Source organism: Perca fluviatilis, chromosome 7 (assembly GCF_010015445.1).
Source record: "Perca fluviatilis chromosome 7, GENO_Pfluv_1.0, whole genome shotgun sequence".
Lineage (NCBI taxonomy): Eukaryota > Metazoa > Chordata > Actinopteri > Perciformes > Percidae > Perca > Perca fluviatilis.
The window spans coordinates 19,101,211-19,124,385 of record NC_053118.1 but is presented as its reverse complement, the minus strand read 5'-3'; the positions used below and the strand labels follow the sequence as shown (position 1 = coordinate 19,124,385).

The 23,175-nt window shown below is 41.6% G+C and overlaps 2 protein-coding genes and 2 pseudogenes across 6 annotated transcripts; 1 reads left to right on the top strand and 3 right to left on the bottom strand.

The window, feature by feature from the left end:
* Positions 1–24: 24 nt before the first annotated feature.
* LOC120561941 lies at positions 25–4,280 on the bottom strand (annotated as a pseudogene).
* LOC120561940 (alpha-tectorin-like) lies at positions 3,685–7,793 on the bottom strand. Its single transcript, XM_039805285.1, has 7 exons — positions 7,761–7,793; positions 7,097–7,259; positions 6,703–6,899; positions 6,120–6,258; positions 4,634–4,930; positions 3,912–4,477; positions 3,685–3,806 (listed from the first exon to the last, which is right to left on the bottom strand). The coding sequence occupies exons 1-5, from the start codon at positions 7,791–7,793 to the stop codon at positions 4,920–4,922; spliced, it is 543 nt and encodes a 180-aa protein (XP_039661219.1). The 3' UTR covers positions 3,685–3,806; positions 3,912–4,477; positions 4,634–4,919.
* LOC120562625 lies at positions 7,203–12,507 on the bottom strand (annotated as a pseudogene).
* On the top strand, positions 11,653–22,830 carry si:dkey-262k9.2. 5 transcript variants are annotated; one of them, XM_039806434.1, is made up of 8 exons: positions 11,653–11,789; positions 16,627–16,687; positions 17,162–17,197; positions 17,819–17,848; positions 18,454–18,504; positions 18,641–18,712; positions 18,930–18,972; positions 20,064–22,830. In XM_039806434.1, exons 1-8 carry the CDS (start codon positions 11,772–11,774, stop codon positions 20,107–20,109), a joined length of 357 nt encoding a protein of 118 aa, XP_039662368.1. In that variant the 5' UTR covers positions 11,653–11,771; the 3' UTR covers positions 20,110–22,830. The 5 variants fall into 5 exon arrangements, with proteins under 5 accessions (XP_039662368.1, XP_039662371.1, XP_039662373.1 ...); XM_039806437.1 differs by lacking the exon at positions 11,653–11,789 and adding an exon at positions 12,981–13,110; XM_039806439.1 differs by lacking the exon at positions 11,653–11,789 and adding an exon at positions 13,108–13,217.
* Positions 22,831–23,175: the final 345 nt, after the last annotated feature.

The following is a 23,175-nucleotide window of genomic DNA, read 5'->3' as shown; positions in this document are numbered from 1 at the left end:
TTAGTGATAAAAAGTAAAACCAAAGTCATTCAAAAACTGAAATTTACTTACATGTATAATACGCTTTTCACTACCAAACTTGATGATGAACCCATAAACATGTACAGTAACCACCTGTGTGGAGGATGCAGCTCAGTCATCATTACGGTCAGTCTTCTTGGATACACTAGGGTGTCAGACCACATGATGCCCCTTTGCTGGCTGCGAGCAGATAGGTACAGGTACCCTCAAAGTCATAGTTGAGCCCATCGAAAGTGTGGTAGTGCTGGCCTCCCCAGGCCCAGCACAGACTCCGACGGCTCTCACAGACAGGCAAACCATTGCTTAGGTAACATCTCTCCGTTTCATCACATTTTCCCCTCACACAGCTCTGGGTTCCACTCTGCTGAAACAAAACAGTAATTTTAGTTTGTGTGAAAAAATGCCAATAAAGCATGTTTGAAATGAGTTTACTGAAAACCGAATAGGTCTAATTCAAGTAAATGTGTAGGACTAGCTAAATAAACCCTTTTCTAAATTAGACTGAGCAGAAAACAGTGTTTAATTCTGACCTTAAACCTCCTCCCGTCCTGTACGCAGCCACACTGTTCTGCTGGTACACAGGCATGGCCATCATAAAGGTGTCCAGTAGTACACTGGCAACCTTCCTCACAGTCTTTGGGGCACTGTACCATCTGGCTAATCTCAGGACACAGTGAGGGGCAAGCATTGGCACAATGGCTGTAGTGGCTCAATTGAGGACATTGATAAGCTGTAAAATAAAACACATGACATGTATCAGTATGATATCTCACTGAATTTAATCATTTGAAATTTTGGTGACGTTTCATTTAAACAATGTACCAATACTTACCACAGCCTGTGGTGTTTGTTCAGAGGTCAACCATCCCTCCTGCCTCCTTACATGCTGTATCATAGGCCCACAAGTACAGGTCTGAGGTGTACTCGGGCATTGGGGACTGGCAGAGTTGACAGGTACTTTCACATGTGTCACTGCAGGATGATTCAGTATCAGACAAATTCCATGATGGCCCAACAATGTCAGGATCAGAGATCATGGTGCCATTTGGCAGCTGCAGGTCATCAGAGAATCCCTCTGAATCCCTCTGATCATTGTAGTTTCCACAAAGGCCACAGGTTGTCCGGTGGTAAATGTCAGGGATCTTGACCAGAATATGGTTTTGTAGGTCTGATACAAGCTCAACGGACTGTGGTGTCTTTATGGTTATCCGTCCATTTTTCTCATGTACAGTGACGTTGCTCTGGGAATGGCAGGTTCTCATAAACTCCATTTACCTGGGTGAAATAATTTACTTAAAAAAAAAAAAAAAAAAATATACAGTAAAGTTTGTGCATGCTGTAAAAAAAATGACTTTACAGTGTATGCTAGGAGATGAATAAATCATGCCAAAAGCTGTGAAATAGTTACATGAATTACCTGTATTTTTCCAAGAAAAGCTGTTGACATCATAAAATACATGTTATTGACTTGCAAGTAGATCTGTCTGCCCTTACTACGGTTGCCCTGTGCAGCTATCAAAACAGGCTCCACTTCCAGGTTATCGAGGCACGTCTGCACCAGGGTGTAGTTACATGAACCATGAAATTCAAATGCCTGTCCGTCAAACGTGGTGTATTGGGATCCATAAACAGAGCAGTGTGCCACTTTGGGTTTGGAGTGGCAAACTTGAACACCCCTAATTAGCTTAAATTCCTCATCCTCAGGAGACATTATGACAAGTTATGTGTCCCCCAGCATGACATAAACAGCTTTGCTGGCATGTAGACACCTCCTGTCCTGCCCGGAAGTATTCTCCATGGTGAAAGCAGCCACAGCTTTCAGGATGGACACAGAGGCTGCCACTGTGAACTAAACCCTCTTCACAGGGGCAGTTCTCCCCAATGTTTGGAGGAATCTCTATTGTGTTATTCTTCCAGCCGAGGCAGAGGGGAATCGAGGCAGAACTCATGCTGTAACTGGTACTGGAGGGACAGGACGGGTCTGTAGAGATACAGAGAGACATCAGTCACTTAAGACAGTAAGACAGGACAATGGTGTAAAGGTTAGGGTTGACCAGTGATGCATTAGTACCATCTAGTGGTCCAATAGCTCCTGAGAAGTTGTGGCCTCAATACAAATTTGATTAACCGCACACTAATACTTTATATACAACATTTTAAAAAAATATACAAGGGAACAAACTTTACATTAAGCACCTACAGGCATATATCTGATTTCTATGCAAATCATTTTCATTCGCTTTTCCTCATGTTGCGTGATCAATAACAATCTAAACATGATGAAATGTAGTGTGCTTGCATAAGCATCTGCAAACTCTCCATATTTCATTTGGTGTGCAATGATGCTGAACTCCAAACAGCAGAGTTACAATTGTAGAGAATATTAATTTAATTCACTTGAACAACAGAGCTGAGAGCACATTAACACTCACAGCAGAATCCAGGACTCCTCCAGGCATAAACGGTAGCCTTGTAGGAAAGGCAGACCGCAGTATACTCTGCCAGGGAGTGACACAGTGCAGGCTGGAGACCTCTATGAAGACACAGGTCACTGATGCAGTGCTTGTAAAAGCTGGAGGGGTCCACTTTGCCATGACAGTGTCTGAATGGTCCATTAACTTCCAGAATCTTCCCGCAAGCCTCCAGGTCAGAGAAGCGGGCAAGATGCTCAGATGAACATTTTGGACAACTTCCTCCTAGACAGCCCTCCACACACCAAGGATTCTGCCCACTTCTCCAAGCTTTTCCAAAATGTTAAGGACTGAGATGCTCCTCTGGGCCATTTGCTGTGAGATCATCAGCAGGATCAGAGTTGAAGTTACCACACAGGCCACAAGTAGCATTAGCATATTTACTTGAGAGACTAATGCTAACTATGCTCTCTTTGCTGAGACTAAATTCAAAGCTATTGTCTGTGTATATGTAAGTGTGCAGGCCCAAAGAGAAAGCCAGTGTAGTAGGGCTGAAGAGATAGGGCATGTTCCTCTTGACACCATCAACCTGTAGGGGGGGCCAAAATTGCATTTGAAAGTCAGCACAGAGCAACACATTTTCAAAAGTACTCTTTTTGAAGTCTGGTTTAATGAGATGATTTTTTTTATGACCTATTACAGTTGTGTGACATGAAAGGAAAAAATAAATAAATACACAGCACTCACCTCTGTGATCTCAGTGTTTTTGCTGTTTAGCGCCACAAGCACACCACTCACACTGACCAGGGCATTAAGTGCTGACTCTAGGTGTCCATCTGTCTGTACGTAAACCTGAATGGCATTAAGGCCTTGTTTCTGTCCACATATGCCCAGTAACTGGTACTGACAGGTGCCATGCAAATCATGGTCATGTTGGTCAAAGGTGACTATGTGATAACCACCAGTGTACATGCATGTCTGCTGGTGGTGCGGCACACAGCTTCTGACTCCATATTGAAGACCGCAGTATTCATTGGGGCCACAATAATCCAAATGTCACTGCGTCTGGTGGGTGTGTGGGTCACAAACACATTTTTCAGTGCCCCACCACCGGGGCAAAAGAGGGGGTGTGTTTTGTGGGGGGGGGCCGCGGGGGGGGGCCCCCCCACGGGGCCAGGGGGCCCAGGTGTCACCATCCAGGACAAACCCTGGATCACACTGGCAGGTCTCCACACAAGCCAGGATGCAGGATCTTGCGCTGAATGGGTCCTCACAGGTGGCAGGGCAGGCTGAGCCACAGGACTTATAATGGCCATTCAGTGGGCAGGAAACAGATGATGGAGCGAATGAGAATTAACAATATGGGAGGAAAAACTGTACAGAGAAAGATACAAGACACATGTAACCAGTTAACTATGCGTTTGTTCATAAGAGACAGTCGCAAAAATGTGAGCTTCATAGTAACACAAATTTGCTTACGGCAGAAGGTGCCATTTCTCCACTCTCCGATCTGGATCTGGGCATTTTGACAGGCGGCAGCATAGGCTTCCAAGACCAGGCAGAGGACCTTCTGAGTGTCATCAGTAGAGCAAAGGTCAAATAGGCTGACTGCTGCAGAGATTTTAGTGTAGTTAACTTCCAGGCACAGGTAGAATGGATTTTGTGGTGACCAAATGTACTCGTGCATGGCGATCCATTGACTGGCTACATTTTTCTCCAGCAGCTGCTCAGAAGAGCAAGTGGGCATGCATCTCCACAATCTGCTGTGCACCGAGCTTCCCGATCAGAAACTCTCCAGCCAAAAGGTGGCAGCATCAACAGCCTCACCCTCGGGGGTCCTGAGGTCATCTTCCTTGATGCCATTATTATTACCACACATGCCATGGACTTCTGTTGTAGTAGAAAGGAGGATAGTGGCAGTATGAGAGCAATCATACTTAATTTGGATGCCCAGGTTAGAATCCACAAAAACAAAAATGCCACTGATAGATCTTTACGAGTCCAAACTGTAGAGTCACGGGTAGTAGCCTTTTCTCGCCATTTATCTGTGGACAGAGAACACTGTGAAAAACCACAAACTGTATATTTGAAGGCCATACTGAAGAAATCACTTATGTTTGACATATAGTATAATAAAAAAGTAAAAACAAAAAGGCTCGAAAGGTGATTTGAAGGTTTGCATTTCCTAATTCAAAACTTACCAAAGCATAGCCTTTTCCCCCTCTGTAGATGGTAATACTAGTGTCTTTAACTACTTTGACGTGAATAGCTTTAAGAGAGGAAGACTAATTGGAGTTCCTGTCTTTCTGTACCCCAACCCAAAATGTTATATTCTCACTGGTGTCATTGGATATGTGGATCAGCATGTAGGTACAGTTTCCTTGGAATTCAAAGACCTTTCCATCAAAAGTTTAAAAGTGGGCGCCTCCCAGTACCCAATACTGGGTTTGCAGAGGTTGGCTCTGGACACCACAATTCACTCCATTTTCACATCTTATCTGAAAAGATTAGGAGGGAAATTATCAGATTAATGACAGTTTAGGTAGAAGACACATGCATACTAGATCAGCTCTTATAAAACTGCTGTAAATAAAATTAATGAATGAAGTTCATATACAAATCTTTTGAGTTTAAAGTGCCCATATTATGCTCATTTCAGGTTCATAATTGTATTTTGAGGTTGTACCAGAATAGGTTTACATGGTTTAATTTTCAAAAAACACCATATTTGTGTGTTCAGGTCTCCGTTTTAGCTACAGAGTGAGGCATCGCACTTCTATCCCATCTTTGTTGGGAAGCGCACATGCGCAGTAGCTAGGTAAGGATCACATCAGATAGCCATTTATTTCTACAACTTCAGTTAGTACAAGGCAGGATTAGCCGGGAGACTTCTTCTAAACGAGGGTGCACTTCCAATTTTGGGTGGAATACCTGCTGAACAGGGACATGTAAGTAGTTCTTTTGTAGATTATGGTGAACTCGTGTGTGTTGTAGCAGTGTTTTGCCATTGAGAACGAGCTAGCTTGCTAGCGCTAGCATGCTACGGTTAGACACCTCTCTGCTACTGACGTAGAAAGCCCTGCAGATTTTGAACAGCTCACCTGGAGAGTGAAGGCAGAAGACATTCAGAAACCTGTATCTCACTCAAAACAGCATGGATGTTTTTTTCCAAGTTTGTATGCGTGTGGAAGCACCAGAGACACAAAAAACAAATCCCAGAAAAGTGTTTTTTCATAATATGGGCACTTTAATTAAAAATATTCTGTAGTCATAGAAGTAAAAAAAAACAGCCTCATTTGGATGGCATCAAATGTAAATATTAAATTTGCAAGCCATCATATACATTTCATGTCATAGGCTTCTGTGGAGGACAAGTAAAATATGTTTACTATTACTTATGATTGACAAACACTGCAATCATAATCAAGCCCCCAGGCAGAGAGGAGAGAAAAGTACATAACAGATTATTCAAAAGGATTGACGGTTTAACGTCATTTTAGGTAAAATTACAGGTCACAAAAAACACCTGTGTGCTATGTACTGTATGTGGTTGCAAAACAACCCCATCAGAAAAAAGTGACCTATCTGATAATGAAATACTAATTAGTGTTGCATTGTGCAGCTGAGTGAACAACAGTTCGCCTCTGAGGAAATGTCAACCAAAACAGCAGATACAGCTGAGCCTACCTTCCCTTGCACAGCCCCAGGTATTGTTAAGGGTGCAGCTCTCTCCCTCGGGGCAAGAGGCTGGATCACAGCGCATTGTAGCAGTGGCAGAGCAGTTACACCGCTCAGAGCAGCCCTCATCCCACGATAGCTCCCCAATCTACAGAGAACAGTGAGTCATTGTTGGTGTGTGTTACCCAACTGTTCTCTAAAACACAGCAAACTACCAACCCAGGAAAACAAAGGCCTAGGATTTTGTGACTAGTCATGACACACACGCCATACAGTATGTACGAAAGACATTAATGAGTCATGTTATTATTAACAGTGCAATGAATAACTACGACATGTCACTTGTTTAGCTCAACTGTGGCAACATGTTTATAACCGCACCTGCAGTGGGTCAGATGTTAATGTGTCATAACACCTCAGTGAACCAATACATTTATCAGAAGTCATACAAAGCTGCAATTGTTTTTAGGTAAAAATCACATTCTAAACAACTCCCCAAAAAAAAACAAACCAAATTGATGGGATAAAAAAAAAAAAAAAAAGTAAATTTATATGATAGTTGCTATAAGCTAAATAATGTGTAGCTACTCACCTCATAGTAGTGCCCAAGGTAAAAGCAACCACATTGCTCAGCTTTGACGCAGCCATTTCCACTCTGCATGTATCCTGACTCACATTGACATCCGTCGTAACAGGCCCATGGGCAGGGGATATCGGATAAAATACCACAGGACTCAGGGCACGCACTGACACATATATTATAGTGAGAGTGTTCAGGGCATGAGAGTGCTGTGGGAGGGGAAAAAAGGGTTCATAGTCCAGCTAGCCTTACATCAATCTGGCAACTTCCCTGTACAGAGCTTCCCAGAGTTCTAAAAGAACAAGAGAAGCATGTGTGCAGAACTGTATGATTTACATGCACTGGCACACCATAACAGACTGATGAAACAACACATGTACACGTAGGAGTCAAGATTAATACTCACAGCACTTCTCACCCCTCCATGTTTTGGCCTCAGCTACTGCCTCCTGGCATGCAAAAGTATACTCTCTCAAACTACCGCAAAACAATTCTTCATTCCCATTAGACATACACAAGTCAATCACACAGTTGTGAAAGAAGGGCTCAGGGTCCACAGAAAGAAGGGCTCAGGGTCCACAGAAAGAAGGGCTCAGGGTCCACAGTGACATCCACCAAATGATCCTGCAGGAGCAAGCAGCATGCCACAGAGGTTATCAGACACATATTCAGCTGCCTTGGTAGAGTTGCAAGGTGAACAGTGATCACATTTTTCAGAGCAGTTTGTTCCAGGTGGTGAAAGTGACCAGATAGATCCAAAGATGGAAGAATCACTTGCAAGGCTGCCATTTAGGCTTTGTTTGCCCTCTGTAGCAATGGAATTGATGTTTCCACACGACCCACACATTTTTCTATCGGAGGAAGAAATCACTATTTGTATCAGATTAGGTCCTCCATAAGTGACAAGAACTCCAGTGTCTACAACAACACGAGTCAGTAAGCCAGAATGCAGTACTCCTATGTGATCCAGGTGACAGGAAGACCCCTCAAAACACCATCAATTTGGAATAAAATAAAATGTTAAAGTTACAATCATACTAGAGTTTGTTTGTAAATGTGCAACTGCTTACCTTTACTTTTCCCAAATGCTCCATCTCCGCCATGGACCCTGAGGTGCAGCTGTCCTTGATGGATAATAACAGTAGGGTGAGACTCGTCTTCTTCACAAACCTGGGAAAGAACATAAACGGCAGCTTCCCATATTAAAGTCAAAGCTGTGTCCATCATAGCTCCTGAAGTGTCCGCCACCCATGACTGCACATTTAACAGGTTGTAAAGCATGACATGCCCTCTGGCCATCTTGGATGGCACATTTTGTTCCATTTGGACATGTGTGGTTGGTACATTGCACTCGGTTGTGGCCCACACAGACAGTGCAGCTGACAGTGCTCATCAGGGTAGAAGTTCTCTTGGATTTTATAGTAAACATCATTGTGAATGCAGCCACACTGAGTTTGGCACACAATCCCCACCACTGTTGAAAAACCCAGGTTTGCAGAAACAACCCTCTTTGCATTTCACTGCTAGAGGACGTGGGTTTTCTACACAGTCAGACGTGTGACTGGAGCACAGGTGGTATTTACTATTAGGAGGGCAGGACAGATCTACAAAAGAGAAAGAGAAAAATCAATTTCATTCAAATACTCTTATTCTGTACACATTTAAAAAGGTGGTTACTACAAAAGTTGGAAGCCCTCCATTCATCCACTATAGCTCCCAATTCTTGACATAAAACAACATAGCTGGACAGAATCTGACACAAGGTAGTCTGGTTACTATAACATAGGTCATGAACAGTTATCGTAGCAATCTTCTGGATCAACTGTTTGGTGGCAGCTCTGGAAGACTCCTTCTGTATCCAGTAACCTTACACAGAAATCTTTTCCCCCATAAAGAGCCATATCTTGAAAATTTAAACCCAAGGTGTTCATAGGCACATCCATGCATTCACGTTCACTGCTTGTTTGCCAGTGTCTAATGGCCTGAGAAATATCAGATTTGTCATCGGGAATCAGATAAACTTTTGGATCAGCATTAAAGTTCCCACACAGGCCACAGAGATTACCAGAGAAGATCCTTGGCATTTTAACAGTCATGACATCAGGGCTGTACATTACAACAATGCCAAAGTCAGTCTCTAAACACTTTGAGAGTCCAGTCATGTAGAGCTTTACTTTGCCTTGGCTCAATACATATGGAAGATGCAGTCGCAGACCATTTACCTGAAACAAGTGGAGTAATGTTAACACTGCAAGTGGAGAAAACCTGACTGTACTGTGGAAAATAAATGAACCTACCATAACTTTGTTACTCAGATCATTCGACATCTCAATGGAATAACCCAGGACCACCATTTTAACATGCCGAAGGCGAAAGGAAACATTTGTAGCATCCTCCATCTAGTTCTGGACCTCCACACGAAAGTGTTCCAGGGCCCCCCTTGTGAGACAGTGAGAATTCAGTAGGTAAGTACAGTTGCCATACACATCAAAGTTAAGCCCGTCAAAGGTGGTATAATGTGGATCTCCTTTAACTATGCACAACCCAGGCCCATCCACATGACAGCCCAGGACTCCATTCAGAACCTTGCACACTTTTCCATCCTGGCAATGAGACTGAGCACACATAACCCTTTTGGAGCTAGGTTGGCAAACACATTTCTTCAGGCAGTGATTGTCAATCCAGAAGTTCTCCTTGGGGAGATTGTAGGAACCTTGGTGAAGACAACCACACTTGCTATGTGGTAAACACTCCCCACCACTCAGCAGATAGCCCTTGTTGCATTGGCATGATTCCACACAGGGCCAGGTGAAACTACTGTGGGCCTCTGGATTACCGCAGGTAGCAGGGCAGGCAGAACCACAGATCTCATAGTGGCCATTCATAGGACATTCCATAGCTGTGGAAAGGACATTCAACATACTCTTAGCATTTTTGATTTTCAACAAATCATGTTGTTATCAATTTTAAAATAATCAAAAGGATTTTTAAAACTCACGGCACTTTGAGATGTTTCTCCAGATTTGGACTCTGGCCGAGAGCCTTTGACAGATGTTGGCATAGGCTGTCAAGATCTTGCACATAGAAGAGTCAGATGTATTGACAAACACGTTGTCCACACAACTTCGAAAAAATGGCTCAGGATCAATATACGAGTGACAATCTGCAAAAGGTCCATTGTTCCTCTGAAGTAGAGTGCACTCAATACCGAGGGAGTTGCCTTTAATTCTAGGAAATGATTTGGTTTGGTTTTGAGTGAACAATGGACATGAGACACCTCCAACGCATTCTTCAATACAGGAGTCTGCGTCACTGTTCACCACCCATTGGAGGGTAAAATCTTTAGTCTGGGTCTCATCAGTGCCATTAGAGGCAATTATGCCATCTGTGGAGCTGCGATTAGCATTTCCACACAAACCACACAAGACTCCATACAGCTGTGGGCCAACTTCACAAGAAGCTGCACCTGAAATAATGAGAAGTTAAGAGTAGTTACCAATGACCAAATAACCAACATGTAATACAAAGTCATTAAAAAAAGCCTCAACACATACCTATCTCACACAGTGCTGGATATAGTCGTCTGTTCATGGTACTCCGATAGCGTCCCACATCTGCATCAGTGATAAGAGAATTTGCCACTTTATTATCATCAGGCAGCTGAGTTAGGTTGAGCTTCTGGGAGAATTTAACACCAGACTTTAAATCTTCTGTGAAAGTACTGTTATCTTGCTGCTTACTCATATCACCTGAATCAAACATAGGTACAGTCTGGCAGATATCATCAACAGATGGCAGTACTGTTAGAGTTGAAGGACCCTGTGCATTGCCACATCTGAAGTAAACAAGTTGAAGAGGACTATCACTAATAACACAAATTTTATCCGAGGTCACAACTGGAATGAAACGCTATTTTGCCTAGTGCTGGTGGTGACATCCAGTTCAGAGTTGATAGTAGCCATTGCCAACAGGAAACTGGAACTCATCCCTGTGTTTACCAAGGGAGGGATAAGATATTCAAAACCCCAGTGTGTGACTGGTTTCAGTTCAGAAAATCCATACAAGAATTCCCCAAGTGTGTGTTTGGAGCAGGTAAAACCAACCACTACACCTACAGCTTCTTTGGAGATTAACTACGAGCCAGACAGGCTGAAGTTGCTCTGGAGGTAAGCACTCTGCAGCACCCCTATATACACAACTGAAGGACACTACCCCTGGGGTACATACTGCCTTCAAAGAGCACTTCCCCTGAAAGGAAGATATCCACTGATGTCCCCTGGTCTGAGCTGGTGATCACCATCTGGCAGACAGCAGTTTGGTTAGGGAAGTTAGGAGTAATGGGATAGTAGTGGGTCCCCCAGGAAGACACGTCATGAAGGAGACTGTGGTCACAACCAGTTTGGGTACAGAATGAGGCGAGGACTGTAACAGGCCTCATAGACGTCACACTAAGAAGGTCGGAGGAGCGATCACTGGTCATTCCCACAGACAAGGGCAGGTGAATCATCTTTGACTGGCTAGCAGAGAGGAAGATGTGTTGGACGTAGCTGCTTTCCAGAACCTTCACAGTGACTGCAGTCCAAACATCAGTGGCTGTGATAGTTACTTTATGGTCAACCTTTGCTGTTGAGTCATTATGAGGGGGAAACATAAATAGAAACTTCCTACCAAGACTGTCCACAGACAGGCCTGCAGAGGAGAATACAAAATTGAGTTACACTTTTTTTTATTAAATATAAAATTGTGTGCATATAAAGTGAGCAATAACATGTTTTACAAACAAAAGATGTAATACTCTGACAGCAGTTGATTGTATGACAGTAAACCGTAAAATACTCTTGACAGTGAAATCTATTCACTGAGAGCAAGTTTCCCCCGCCCACAAGAACAGCAAGTCCACTTTTGTAAGAGATAAGAGTGGTGGCGTCAAATTTCAACAAGTTCAGCAGCCAATGAAGTAAATAGTTTCCAGGTCCTGACTGGTTACACCTGTATTAACATACACTCACTGGCAGTTTTAGCGATAACAAGGATCTTTGTGTGGGAGCAACAACATACCAGCAGTGTAGAGACGACTCTAAATGACAGCTCATTTAAATGTAAGTTTACCTTTCAGTAAATATTCTAAATGAGTTTACTTTCATTAAAGTACTGTATTATTCCATACACATTGATCATCTTTCAGCACAAGCTTATAATGTATGGGTTGGATTGCAAGTAGTAGCTAAAGTTAATATGACACTAAAGCAAAAGGAGCACATAGCACAGCAACAAAAAGGCAACTATGATGTATTTTTACATAGCCTACATGTAATGGCTTTTATTCACATCCCAATGCAAAGAAAAGACAACTGAGGATGTTTAAGACAAACTATAATTCCCTTTAGCAGTGCACAGATTAGTATCTTTTGTTGTTCCAAGGGCTAGAAATAGCCATGCCCCACTCATCACTCAAAACTACACAACTAGAAGGTAGACAGCAGAACTGTTGAGACTTGAGTGTTGCAGGTGAAAGAGAAATACTATAACGAACTGCTGCAAATATTGACAGGAGGAATAAAAATAGACATAGCTAAGCGACCAACATGCTGGAAAAACTAGTCAGGTTACACTCGTTGTGCAAATGAGTGCTGAATGTAGTTTTATCACACCTACAATTAGCCTATGCCACTTACCAAATCCCCAGAGGCACTTGGAGCAGCAGCACATACTGCATTACTACACTGCAACAAGACAGCTTGTCATGAATGGAACGATATCGATTCGGTTTTCTTACAGCTGATATATTTTAGGCTATTTGCATGCACATCAAACATTAGAGAGGACCTAGCAACACACTGCCAGAAAGGAGGTTAAAATGGTCTAGCACACCTGTGCTACGCCTGTCAATCAAAACGTGTGGACGTCATCATTCGTCGACTAATTAGGTTACAACTGCCAGGTGATCCGTATTAACTACGTGACTTGATTGTGAAATGTAGCATATCATTAAAATGCTCAGGTACCTTTTTTTTTTGCAACTTCTGGTCCAGTTAAAAATAAAACCACTCACCAATCACTCAATTTTACCGGAAAGTGTGGCTTCTTAACTTATAAGATAAGCATAGCATATAACACTAAAGTGATGAATTGCTATATCACTTTAGTGTTATGCATACCTTATGCTATTATCAGCATCTAAACATAGTTTCATAGATTTAGGAAACTGTCATGACAGCAGTTATGACACACGGAGGTATTTTCCGCAGAAGCTATGAGAGCCTAAATGAAGGGTCATTGAGCGCAATATGAGGTGGCTGTGAATCCCCTTGTAGGGTATAGCCTACGTGAGAATAAAGTTGCCCTGAACTTGGCTCACACCGCAGCAGATTTCCTGTTAAAGAGTCGGCTGTGCTTGTAGCTCATATCTGACTGACTGTGGTGAGTTGCATTTCGGGGCAGAGATGAAGAGAAGTCGCACAAGGATATGCTTTTAAAACTATTCCACAAACGGACACATTTTGCATTAGAGCTCTCTTTTTGTATTGGTAGGTGATTGGTCATATGTCGTCAGTAGCTACTTGGCTGTAATGTAATAATAGCAAATAGAGTAACGTTACTAACGTTACTAGCATAATGGGATTTTTTGTAAGCTAATTAGTATCAGCATACAGCCTGCAGTGCACCTTTTTTGTGTTTGTATACCTCCGTATTTAACCTCTCAGCTCTAACAGCAGTAGCCTACCGTTTTTTTATACAAAGTAAGTTCATCCACAGTGTGCTCATGTGTTGTGACATGTTGTGTTATTGTGCAAACAAATTAAGTGTTTTTCTGTTTGCCCAGGGAGTGTCAGAGGTAAAGGGGCAGAAAATATTCGTTGAACCCTTTACATCTCGTCTTTGAGTTTTTGTGTGCACATGTTGTGTTTCTCGGAGGAATGATGAGGCTGAATATCAGATAGATTGGACTGTGAAAACCCTCAATGTCACTGGGGTAGGTCTTGTGATAGTGTTGTTAACAAAACAAAGACTAAACCGCTTTGTCTCCATCTGATAAAACGTAAACCTGAGGTGTACGTGCCCAGAGTTCTGTGTGCCCTGAATTCGGTGCTGTTTTAGTCACGCGGTCGAGGTGGTAAATGCCAATATTTTGGTGTAACCATAGGAATCATATCCGTTTTGTGTGTTCACAGGTTTTGTATTTTTGCACACAAACATGCAGAGATAGTGAGGGGGGGCAATGCAAATGTGTCCCCCCGAGACGGCTGTCAGACACTTTCATATCCTATAGTTGTTAGTCTGATTGGCCCGATACTCAAAAAGTCACCTACAAACCACTTCTATTGGAAATAACTGCTTGGTTGACAGACTGTGGTGGATTGTTCACTGGTTTGCATGGCACCAACTGAGGTATTGTGAGTGTTGCTTTATTTTTATTTTTAGCATTTCCTTGTTACTTTGTTTGTGGTCCAGTGGCATAGCAGAGTGTGTTGTGTTATAGAAAAAAATGAATTTTCATCAACCTCACTTAGATAAACACCTCGGGTAGAGATGGCAGAGTACAGTAAATATTTCCATAAGAATATTTTCTCTCTTCACTGAACCAGAGAAAGCTACCACTTTTATAACATTTGAATGTCAATGAATAACCAATTATCTTGGTGCTTTTTGTCCCTTTCTCTCTCACTTTTTCCCCTTGTTGTTGGGCTCATTGTTTATTAGAGCAAGTCTGTTTTAGTGTTGACACATCTTCACAATAATCCAAGTTTTTCTTTGCGGTCTTCGTTCTCTCATATTCTTTTACTTGTATTTGCTTTCCTACAAACTCTCTAGGCCACAGTAATTCTAATATCTTTAGTGGTTGTTATCACTGTTGTCAAAGTCTTGTCAGCGATGCACAGTGGTTGAGCAGAGGGCTGTTATCAGTGCAAGCAGATAATGAAAGAGATAGTCAGTGTCTCTGCAAGTAGTTCTGTTTATGTGCATGTAGTAAACCTGTTTGTGTGTATTTTGTTGATATAGCTTGTACTGGGTTGGTTGGAGGGAAAGGAAAGTGTTCATCATTCAAAATTAAACCTGGTAAACAAGATTTATGTGTTCTGTGGGCTGGTCTGGCCAGACAGGTATGAGGTTCAGGGTTAATCCCGTCAGTGGAGAAATGCATCGGGGTGAATGGGGAAAAAAAACAAGACAAGTTCACCCTCCAGCAACAGTACAGCATATGCCTTTTCTTGCAGCACTGCACTTTAGTTTTATGATTTCTACATTACCTTCTATGGTCTTTGCATCTTTAGCCAGCAGTCGGCTGGTATGTCTGCTTTATTAGCAAGTCACTGGTTGTTTGTTGCAAATTGGGTCTCGTATTAAACAGCAAATTCAATCGGCATTCAAATGTACAAGAATATATTACCCAATTTGAAAATAATACAGGCGTCAGGAGCCATTTTGATACAGAGGCAGTGGACTGGGTTGATAAATATTTCCAAATTGGATCAGCTTATTATTTCACCCAAAGCGACTCTGAAAAGCAAATTGGATACAGAAGGGGATTTTATTTGCAGCTTCTAAGGTTGTTTGTGTTTGGAGATTTACTGCAGCTATTCAAGAGGCCAGAACAGCCCACACTGCACTCCCTCTCCAATCAGCCTCGGCTGTGTGATTAACATCTTTTTCATATAGTCAACCAAAATAGTTCTTAATGCTGTTCGACTAACTTAACATGAAGATAATCTTGTTGTGGACTGGGCTGTACTCGTTCTTTCCTACAGGGTGGACATTTGTCTCACATTAAAGTTTCTAGACCTCAACTACCATGGCTGCATGTAGATGAGATTACAGTTGATGGTCTTTCATAAAACTGCCAAAAAACCTATGGAAATAATTAACTGATGTTGACTAGTATCCATTATTATTGTCCATGCCTTTTCACTTCCATTCACCAAATATGGTGAGCATTATCCACTTCCTTAAATTGTAGCAATGAAAAGGAAACAGTAAGTTGATAACTACTGTGTGGGGGTATAGGGTTGTATGTTCCACGGTCATTAACTATAAAGGAAATAAGGACACAATGGGCATGACTAACAATGAGGCAACATTTGGCACAATGGTCAATGGGAGTGTTGTGTACAGTACTGGTTTCTGATCCCATTCCAACCTCAATGGCTAAATCTGACCAATGAGGAGAGGTCATTACCATGTTTTTTCCCCATTTAAAAAATGTCCCCATTCATATTGTGTTTGACGCAGCTGGGGCTTTGTTTAGCAGGCAAGGAACATCTGTGTTTCACACATATGTGGTGGTGATGTGGAGCAGAGGTAAGGTTTGTTTTTGGCCATGAGGAAGTTGTAAGATTTCTCCTAAAGAACAACACAAAAAATAAAAGTTGTTGGATTAATATGACTTAAGGTGCAATCAAGCTCATACTTTTTCTTTCCTAATTAGCATGACAAGAATAATGCTTAGCAGCATACAATAAACAAAAATATTTATTGTTTTTTTTCATTTGAAGTCATTAGACACTATTTTCATTGCTCAACACCTGGCATGGCATGTGGGCTTTGCATAGGGAGGGGAAAATGTTGAATAGACACTTGTTGACAGCTGACTCTGACAGAATTCTCAGAGCAGTTTATCTGCTGAGCACTATGGGAAATAAGGTTGCCATTCACTGACCGCCTCGCCACCACCCACCTCATATTACAATCTAGATTTGCATGCATACTTTTAAACCAGTTAAAACTGTACAAGGACTTGTTGGCTTGTAAATTGTAGTTTTCCACTGACTAGCCGTATGTGATCCTGAAACTCAAAGTGCCACACAAGCCTCAATAATAGACAGCATTGCTGCTTTCCATCTCACCCTATCTCTAAACCAAAACACCAAGTTTCACGCACATCAATGGCTGAATATTAATAGCAGATATTTTTAACTTGGTTTCTTTTACCCCCTGCAGCATTTGAAGATGATGCGATTGCTGTTCCTCTGTCTGCTGCTGATGCTGCCAGCTGCTACTGGTATGTTCTCATCTCTGTGACGCTTGCAGGTGATAAACATCTAATCAGGGTCTATGCATCCCTGCGCCGGCATGTTTTCCTTACCTACCTACCAGTACCTACGTAGGTGAATGTAAAGATTAATGTATGCACTCACTTTTGAAGTGTACAACCGCCTAAAAGAGAAGGTGGTACATTAAAACAAAGGGTTTGCCTGATAAGAATAGCATTAAAGCAAAACATGCAGGTTGCAATTAGTAACTATATTCCCAGTGCTGTACTTTCTTGATATAGAGAGGATACCAGAAAAGAATAGCAGATAGCCGCCGCCGAATACATGTAATACGAGTTTACCATTAAACTTACTATAGCCCGAATACTTTTTGCGCTGTAATCTGAATGTAGCAGTATTCTGGATTGTGATGAATATGAATCTTTAAAAACTGTACTGTGAGTATTTTAACTTTATTTACAACTTTGCAAAATTTTTTGCAGCTGTTTCAAAAGATATTGAAGGGTCAGCTGATGAAGGTATGTAATGCATCTTTATCTGTAAAATAAAAACTTTATGAAGCCTTTCAATCAGCTGGGCACACTAGTCGTAGTGCTATCCAAGTGAATGTAACTAGTTTATGCATGAAGTCAATTTACGGCGATGTGAACGAGTGAATTTCCTGTCAAAGAGAATAACTTAAAAACATGATGTAGATTCATAATGCAGTGTCCTGGACAAGAAAAAACTCATTTTCTATAGGGGTTTGATTCTCACTTGAAACTCTCCCGTTTCTTACTTAATGGTTTTCATTCCTCATTTACAGTTTTGTTATTTAATCACAGTTTTGGTCACTTGCTTATGGGTGTGGTTTCTTGTTTTCACCTTTTGTTATTGCCTACGATTCAGATGGGTTTAGGTTTCCTGTGTACAATATCAGTTCTTGTTTTAGTTTTACATTTTTTTGCTTTCAAACCTTTTGGTTCTAAACTGACTTCATAAAACCCTCAATCAATAGTGTTGCTAAACGATTAAATGTGCTGTCTGTATCGTGTCTATTGTACAGTAGAAGAATACTGTTATTATTTGAAGTTGGTCACACTAAAAGCCTGCATTTCTGTACTTTCTGTACAAGCATCTGATCTCTCCTTACTTGACAGATCTGGACGATGAGGATTTTGAGCAAACAGGTGAGTTTATAACCTCAGTTCCCAAGAGTGGATTGGAGAGCAGTCAGATTTTCTAGTTTCTTTTGCATCACACCCACAAACACTGTAACGGCAGCTGTCCAGAAGAGTATGTGAAGGTTATGGCCTCTGTAATTATTGTCAGTAAGTCAGCATTGTGTATAAGGAGCTCTAGTCCAGGGAAGTGTGTGTGGGGCTGTGGCCCCTGTTGGCTTTCCCTCCTCCCAACCATTAAGCCCTGAATGGAATCATTTAACTCCCCGGAGGGGCCTTGTGGATTCTGCCGAAAGGCCAATGAACACGTCGACATCTCTGCTGTCCTGCTGGTCAGCTAATCAACATTGGCATTCTCATTCTCTCTCCACGCCTCTCTCAGTCACTCCTCATCTTGGCTCTGATGGACATTTGATAAAATTACAGATCTGTTTAGAACAGGGCAGTTGGCTCTTGGGGAGCTGCAGTTCCTCTGAAGCCTCAACCCTCTGCCTCTCTGTAGACACAAGCTCATGCACATATACTTAATTCCATATACCTTTTTACCGTATTGTTGTCTTGAAAATCAGCAGAACTCATGTTTACTGTTTTCTTCTTCTCTTTGCCAATTACAGAGATTCCAAAACTTGGCGCAGCTGCAGATAAAAATACTGGTCTAAAAGAAGGTGAGAAAAGTATTTTAATTACTGTTATACTGTAAATTAAGTAATAAAATATTAGAATACGTAAGTATAAAGGATTCATGAAATCAATTTACCTTATTACTGCTTGTTTAATACACTACCACTTTTTCTCTTGCAGAGCAAACCATCACAACCATTGTCATAATTGTAGCTGTGGTTGCATTGGCTCTGTCAGTTGCTGTGATAGTCGGTAAGTATTCTGTGTTTTGCTAAGACATAAGGCAATGAAATGTAAAATAGTGCTGGTTTCATTCCCATTGTTGATGAATGCACTGCTGTAAAGTCCTTTGGTGCTTGGCTGGAATGTCTGTAGTTCCTGTGTGCCTTTTTAAAGCTATTAATACCTAAGCAAATATGAACTTTTCTCTTGTTTAGCCATGACCTTTTTCCATTTTTCTTTCTTGCAGCCATAGTCTTAGTAAGACGCCACAAGTACAATCGGCAGCAAGGGTAAGGTCAAATTTCTCCACATTAAAATTTGATATTTGAGAGATGCATTTTCCACTTTATACTAACTAAGTCAGCGTACAGGTGACCGAACCAGTCTGGTGGGTAACTGCTTTTCTGCTGCCTTGCCATTGAGCCCAACTTCATCCAACTCTTAGCATGGAAAAAAAAAACATAACCAGCATCCACTCATCTGAGCCTGTCTGGACTTGTACAGCAATCAGTTTCACAGCCAGAGGGCCTCCACCACCACCACTTAACACACACCACTAACCCTTCCCATGTTAGCAATCAAACAATAGCAAATAGACCGTGCCCAAAGCTTACATCATGATCTGAGGCCTCAGTAGATGACTCTGCTCAAAAAATAAAACAATCCTGTAAACATGATCCTGGCATCATGACAACAATCTGCCAACAGCACTCAGACAGCAGAACAGCCCAAACCAGTTATACAGAGAGACGCTCTCTCTCTTCGCTTTTCACCACCCTTCTACACCTTGCTTATTTAACCGCAGTTAGCTCTAGGAAAGCTTTCTGCAGACTAATCGGTTTCTTTTGTTCCGGGGTGCAGTGATACATGACCTGCAGGTCGGGTCGGAGAGGTTACAGAGTTCAAGTTAGTCTCCAGAGATATCCAAGCGGCAGGAGAACTGCCATTGTCGAGCAGACACCCAAGACAATCTGCAAGGGTTAAATTCTTCTGTAGGATTACTGGCTGCCTCCCGGGGCTGCAGTCAGCTCTGGCAGTGTTTGGTGCTGACTGATCGCTCTGCTGAAAAGAGGCTTAATCACACAGCAACCTCTGGCTTGTTGGATCAACAGTGCCTTGCCAGGTTTATAAGTCCCACCTGGGGATGAGCTGTGTTTTGAGGTGGTTTAGTCAGCGTGCACCTGTCAGAGCCCTGCAGCATAAGGCAGACATGTCGTTTCCTGAATTCCGACATGCAGCAATGTTTCTTGTGTCTTTCTGCTAACAAACTGAGAAAGAACCTAAAAATATCTTGAAGATGACAGACTTTTGCCCTGTCTCCCCTCACTCCCTTTCCCTGTATTCCCTTTCTATGGCCTGTCCTCCCTTTTTCTTTCTTCAGGATCTACTCTGTGCCTACAGAGCAGGACCAGAAAGGGGCCGTCTAGTTCCTGGTGGAGTAGCAGTCCAATACACACACCGACAAGAGAGGAGCAATGCACCAGGCAATGTCATCTCCTACTCTTTGACTCAGGACGGTTAGACTTCTTTGCACAGCAGCCTGCTTCTCCCCATTCAGTTCATTACTCTGTGTGTGTGTGTGTGTGTGTGTGTGTGTGTGTGTGTGTGTGTGTGTGTGTGTGTGTGTGTGTGTGTGTGTGTGTGTGTGTGTGTGTGTGTGTGTGTGTGTGTGTGTGTGTGTGTGTGTGTGTGTGTGTGTGTGTGTGTGTGTGTGTGTGTGTGTGTTCTTTGTCCCTGTCGTCTATACTCACATACACGCAATTTAGCCAGAGACATTTGGAACACATTCAAACCTTCTAATTAGATTCTATTTGAGGAATCCAAATCAAAGCCCGTGACTATGGCTTAAAGGTTCTTTTGTTAAAAGAGATAATTTAGCACAGCCAGTGCTCCCCCTTTTTTATACTACCTGAAACAAGAAATTATTCCCGCCAGCTATGCAGTGAAGCTGTATTTTCGTTTGATTCGTTCGATTTGGTGTATGTGGAACCGACCTGTCTGTGTAAAATGAATGAGACAAACCATGCTATTCCACACTAAGCCAGCGCAGTGCTCACTTCATTCTCCTATTCACTTGTCTGACACCGTGTTCCTGGCCCATTAGGAATGACAGAAGGCAGTGCAATAGGAAGATAAAAACCTGTCCCCTGTCTTCTCAACCTCCAGTATAAAAAAAGAGGACAACAAGTGGAAATAGCCAAACATCTTAGCTTGAATATCTTCTTGCAAGGCAGCAAATTAACCACGTCATGAATGATGACTTCGTTTCCCCTCTCTGTTACTGCAAATACTGTATATTGGCTCTCTGAACGCTGTAGAGTTTTAGATTAATGCCGTGTGTGTGTGTGTGTGTGTGTGAATAGTGTTGGGGATGATTAAGAAAAAAACCAGTAACGCCTTTGTTTCATACATACAGAGAATTATGGCTTCTCTGTTTTCATTTAAATGGAAATCAATCATGACTTATGAAAAAAAATATTTGTATTATATTGTTTCAATAGAGAGAAGGGAACTTTCTGTGGCAAAGGTTAAAGGGGAATAGAACATGCTCCTGTTTAATATGACCTTATTTTATTTGTGGCTTCAGGAGGACACTTATAAGGGAGTAAGCGTAACTGGGAATGGCTACATGACTTTGCTCTTCCACTAAATCTTGCCGCTAATCTCGCCACTGGGGACAGGGCCTGGCTCCAGTCCAGCCAGACCTGAGAGGAAAAACAATTTTGCAGTCATGTCCTTATCAGGGTGTAGAGTGGGTATAGGGTATGTGCTGAAGCATCAGCTTAAAAATGATGCATCCCAGTTTAATTTAACACAAACAAATTGGCAGATGTGATTGTGTGCATTTGTTTTACCGTTCATATTTGAGCACTATGTGTACAGTATGTGTTATTTTTCCAATAGCGTAGCATTGCCCAAAATACCTTCAATATCTGTCAACATTTCAAAGGGAGGACAATTGGACAAAAATTCTAGTACAAAACATTTCAGTTTTTTATGTCTTTGTAGTCTCAAATGCAATATTTGGTCCAGCCTGCTCCTTGCATGTGACCAAACTCTACTCACTGATTCCCTCCTGTAAAGCCTCTCTGCTGTAACATTTACTAATGTAAATATAAAAGTTGAGCTTTTGTTTCTTTTTCAATGGAATGTATGTGGAAATATGTTACGCTTTTTTTCCTTATTTTAAACTTGGCAATTATTTTTCTGTGCAGGCTAGAGAACAGTGTCCCTGAGAGCTCAATGTACTGAAACGCACTCAAGAGACTTAAACGCAAGCAAATGAATAAAACATCTTCATCAATATGACAACACAAGAGCTGCATTTAAAAAAAAAAAAAAAAAACTGCAAATACACACAACCAAACTAAATACAGAAATGTGCTGCAAATACATGCAAGTTCTGTACGACTTGCAGCATTCCTGTATTTATGTAGTTTTTGCAGCATTTTTCTGTATTTGGTTGTTCTGCAACAACTTCTTTTTCTGAATGCATGTGCAAGATGTTTTCTACATTTGCATGTATTTTGTCTAGTTGCATGTTTTCTAAAATTGCAGTGTGTAGAGCTTTCAGCGCCACCGTACAAAAGGCGTTGTCCAACCTTACAATTGTTCTAGCTTTTAATATATAATATATTGTATGTATTTACAGATATACGGACCTATATATATGCTTTAAATCTCTTGATGGAAATGGCTAAATGGTCTTTGTGTTAAGGGGTGATGTCTTCTCTCCACTGTTCATGTATAAATAGTATGAAAAAAACATTGTTGTGGCAGGTGGGAGTCAATTATTTGCCAAAAACTCTTTTATGTAAAATATTTGTATTTTAGTGTCATATTGCAGCAAAAAAAATTATAAATTTGGACTTAAAGTATCCAAATGAACCCATACTGTATGTAGGCTTATTGTTTGTGCCAAGGGCATTCACATAGATTTTTCATCATATCAGTATGTAACACATAACAATTTATCTCACAAGAAAACAATTGCAGTCATATCATGATTCTGTTTGCACATCTGCTCTGTCCATGATTTTGTTCTGATAGCAATTGGAACAGTGAATACTACTGTATGTTATGTAGGTATGCTGAACTTTGTTGATTTTGACGTTAAATCTGTTATAAAATTTGCTTGGCTTCTCCCAGTTTGTTGTCTGCATCATTTTGATGCCATATGGATGCAAAGATAATGCCAGTGGATCTTGTTTAATCTAGGGGCTTTACTCATTTACAAGCACAGAGCCACTAAGAGGCTTAGACACCCCTTACTAAACATCACATTTTTGTTGAGATTGAAAGTGTAAAGAGCGTGCAGTATCTATCAGGAAGAGAAAGTGAGCCAGTTTCAGATCCAGATGGAAAATAACTGTTGTGCAAGATTGTCAAATATGGGATGTTACTGGGTTATTCTTCATAACCTTTAATAATAATCCTGGCTGTGAGACACTGCCTATGGCTGTGTTATCAGTTATAAGATACAAAGGTCATTA

Excerpts from the sequence above, each read along its gene's own strand:
- si:dkey-262k9.2 (XM_039806434.1), top strand. Across the intron at positions 17,198-17,818 it reads TGAAGGGTCAGCTGATGAAG|ATCTGGACGATGAGGATTTT; the intron begins GTATGTAATGCA and ends CTTACTTGACAG. Across the intron at positions 18,713-18,929 it reads GTCAGTTGCTGTGATAGTCG|CCATAGTCTTAGTAAGACGC; the intron begins GTAAGTATTCTG and ends TCTTTCTTGCAG.
- LOC120561940 (XM_039805285.1), bottom strand. The coding sequence starts at position 7,793 with ATGGCGGAGATGGAGCATTTGGGAAAAGTAAAG. Across the intron at positions 7,260-7,760 it reads AGCATTTGGGAAAAGTAAAG|GCCCTTCTTTCTGTGGACCC; the intron begins GTAAGCAGTTGC and ends TGTGGACCCTGA. Across the intron at positions 6,259-6,702 it reads ACCTTGGGCACTACTATGAG|ATTGGGGAGCTATCGTGGGA; the intron begins GTGAGTAGCTAC and ends TGTTCTCTGTAG.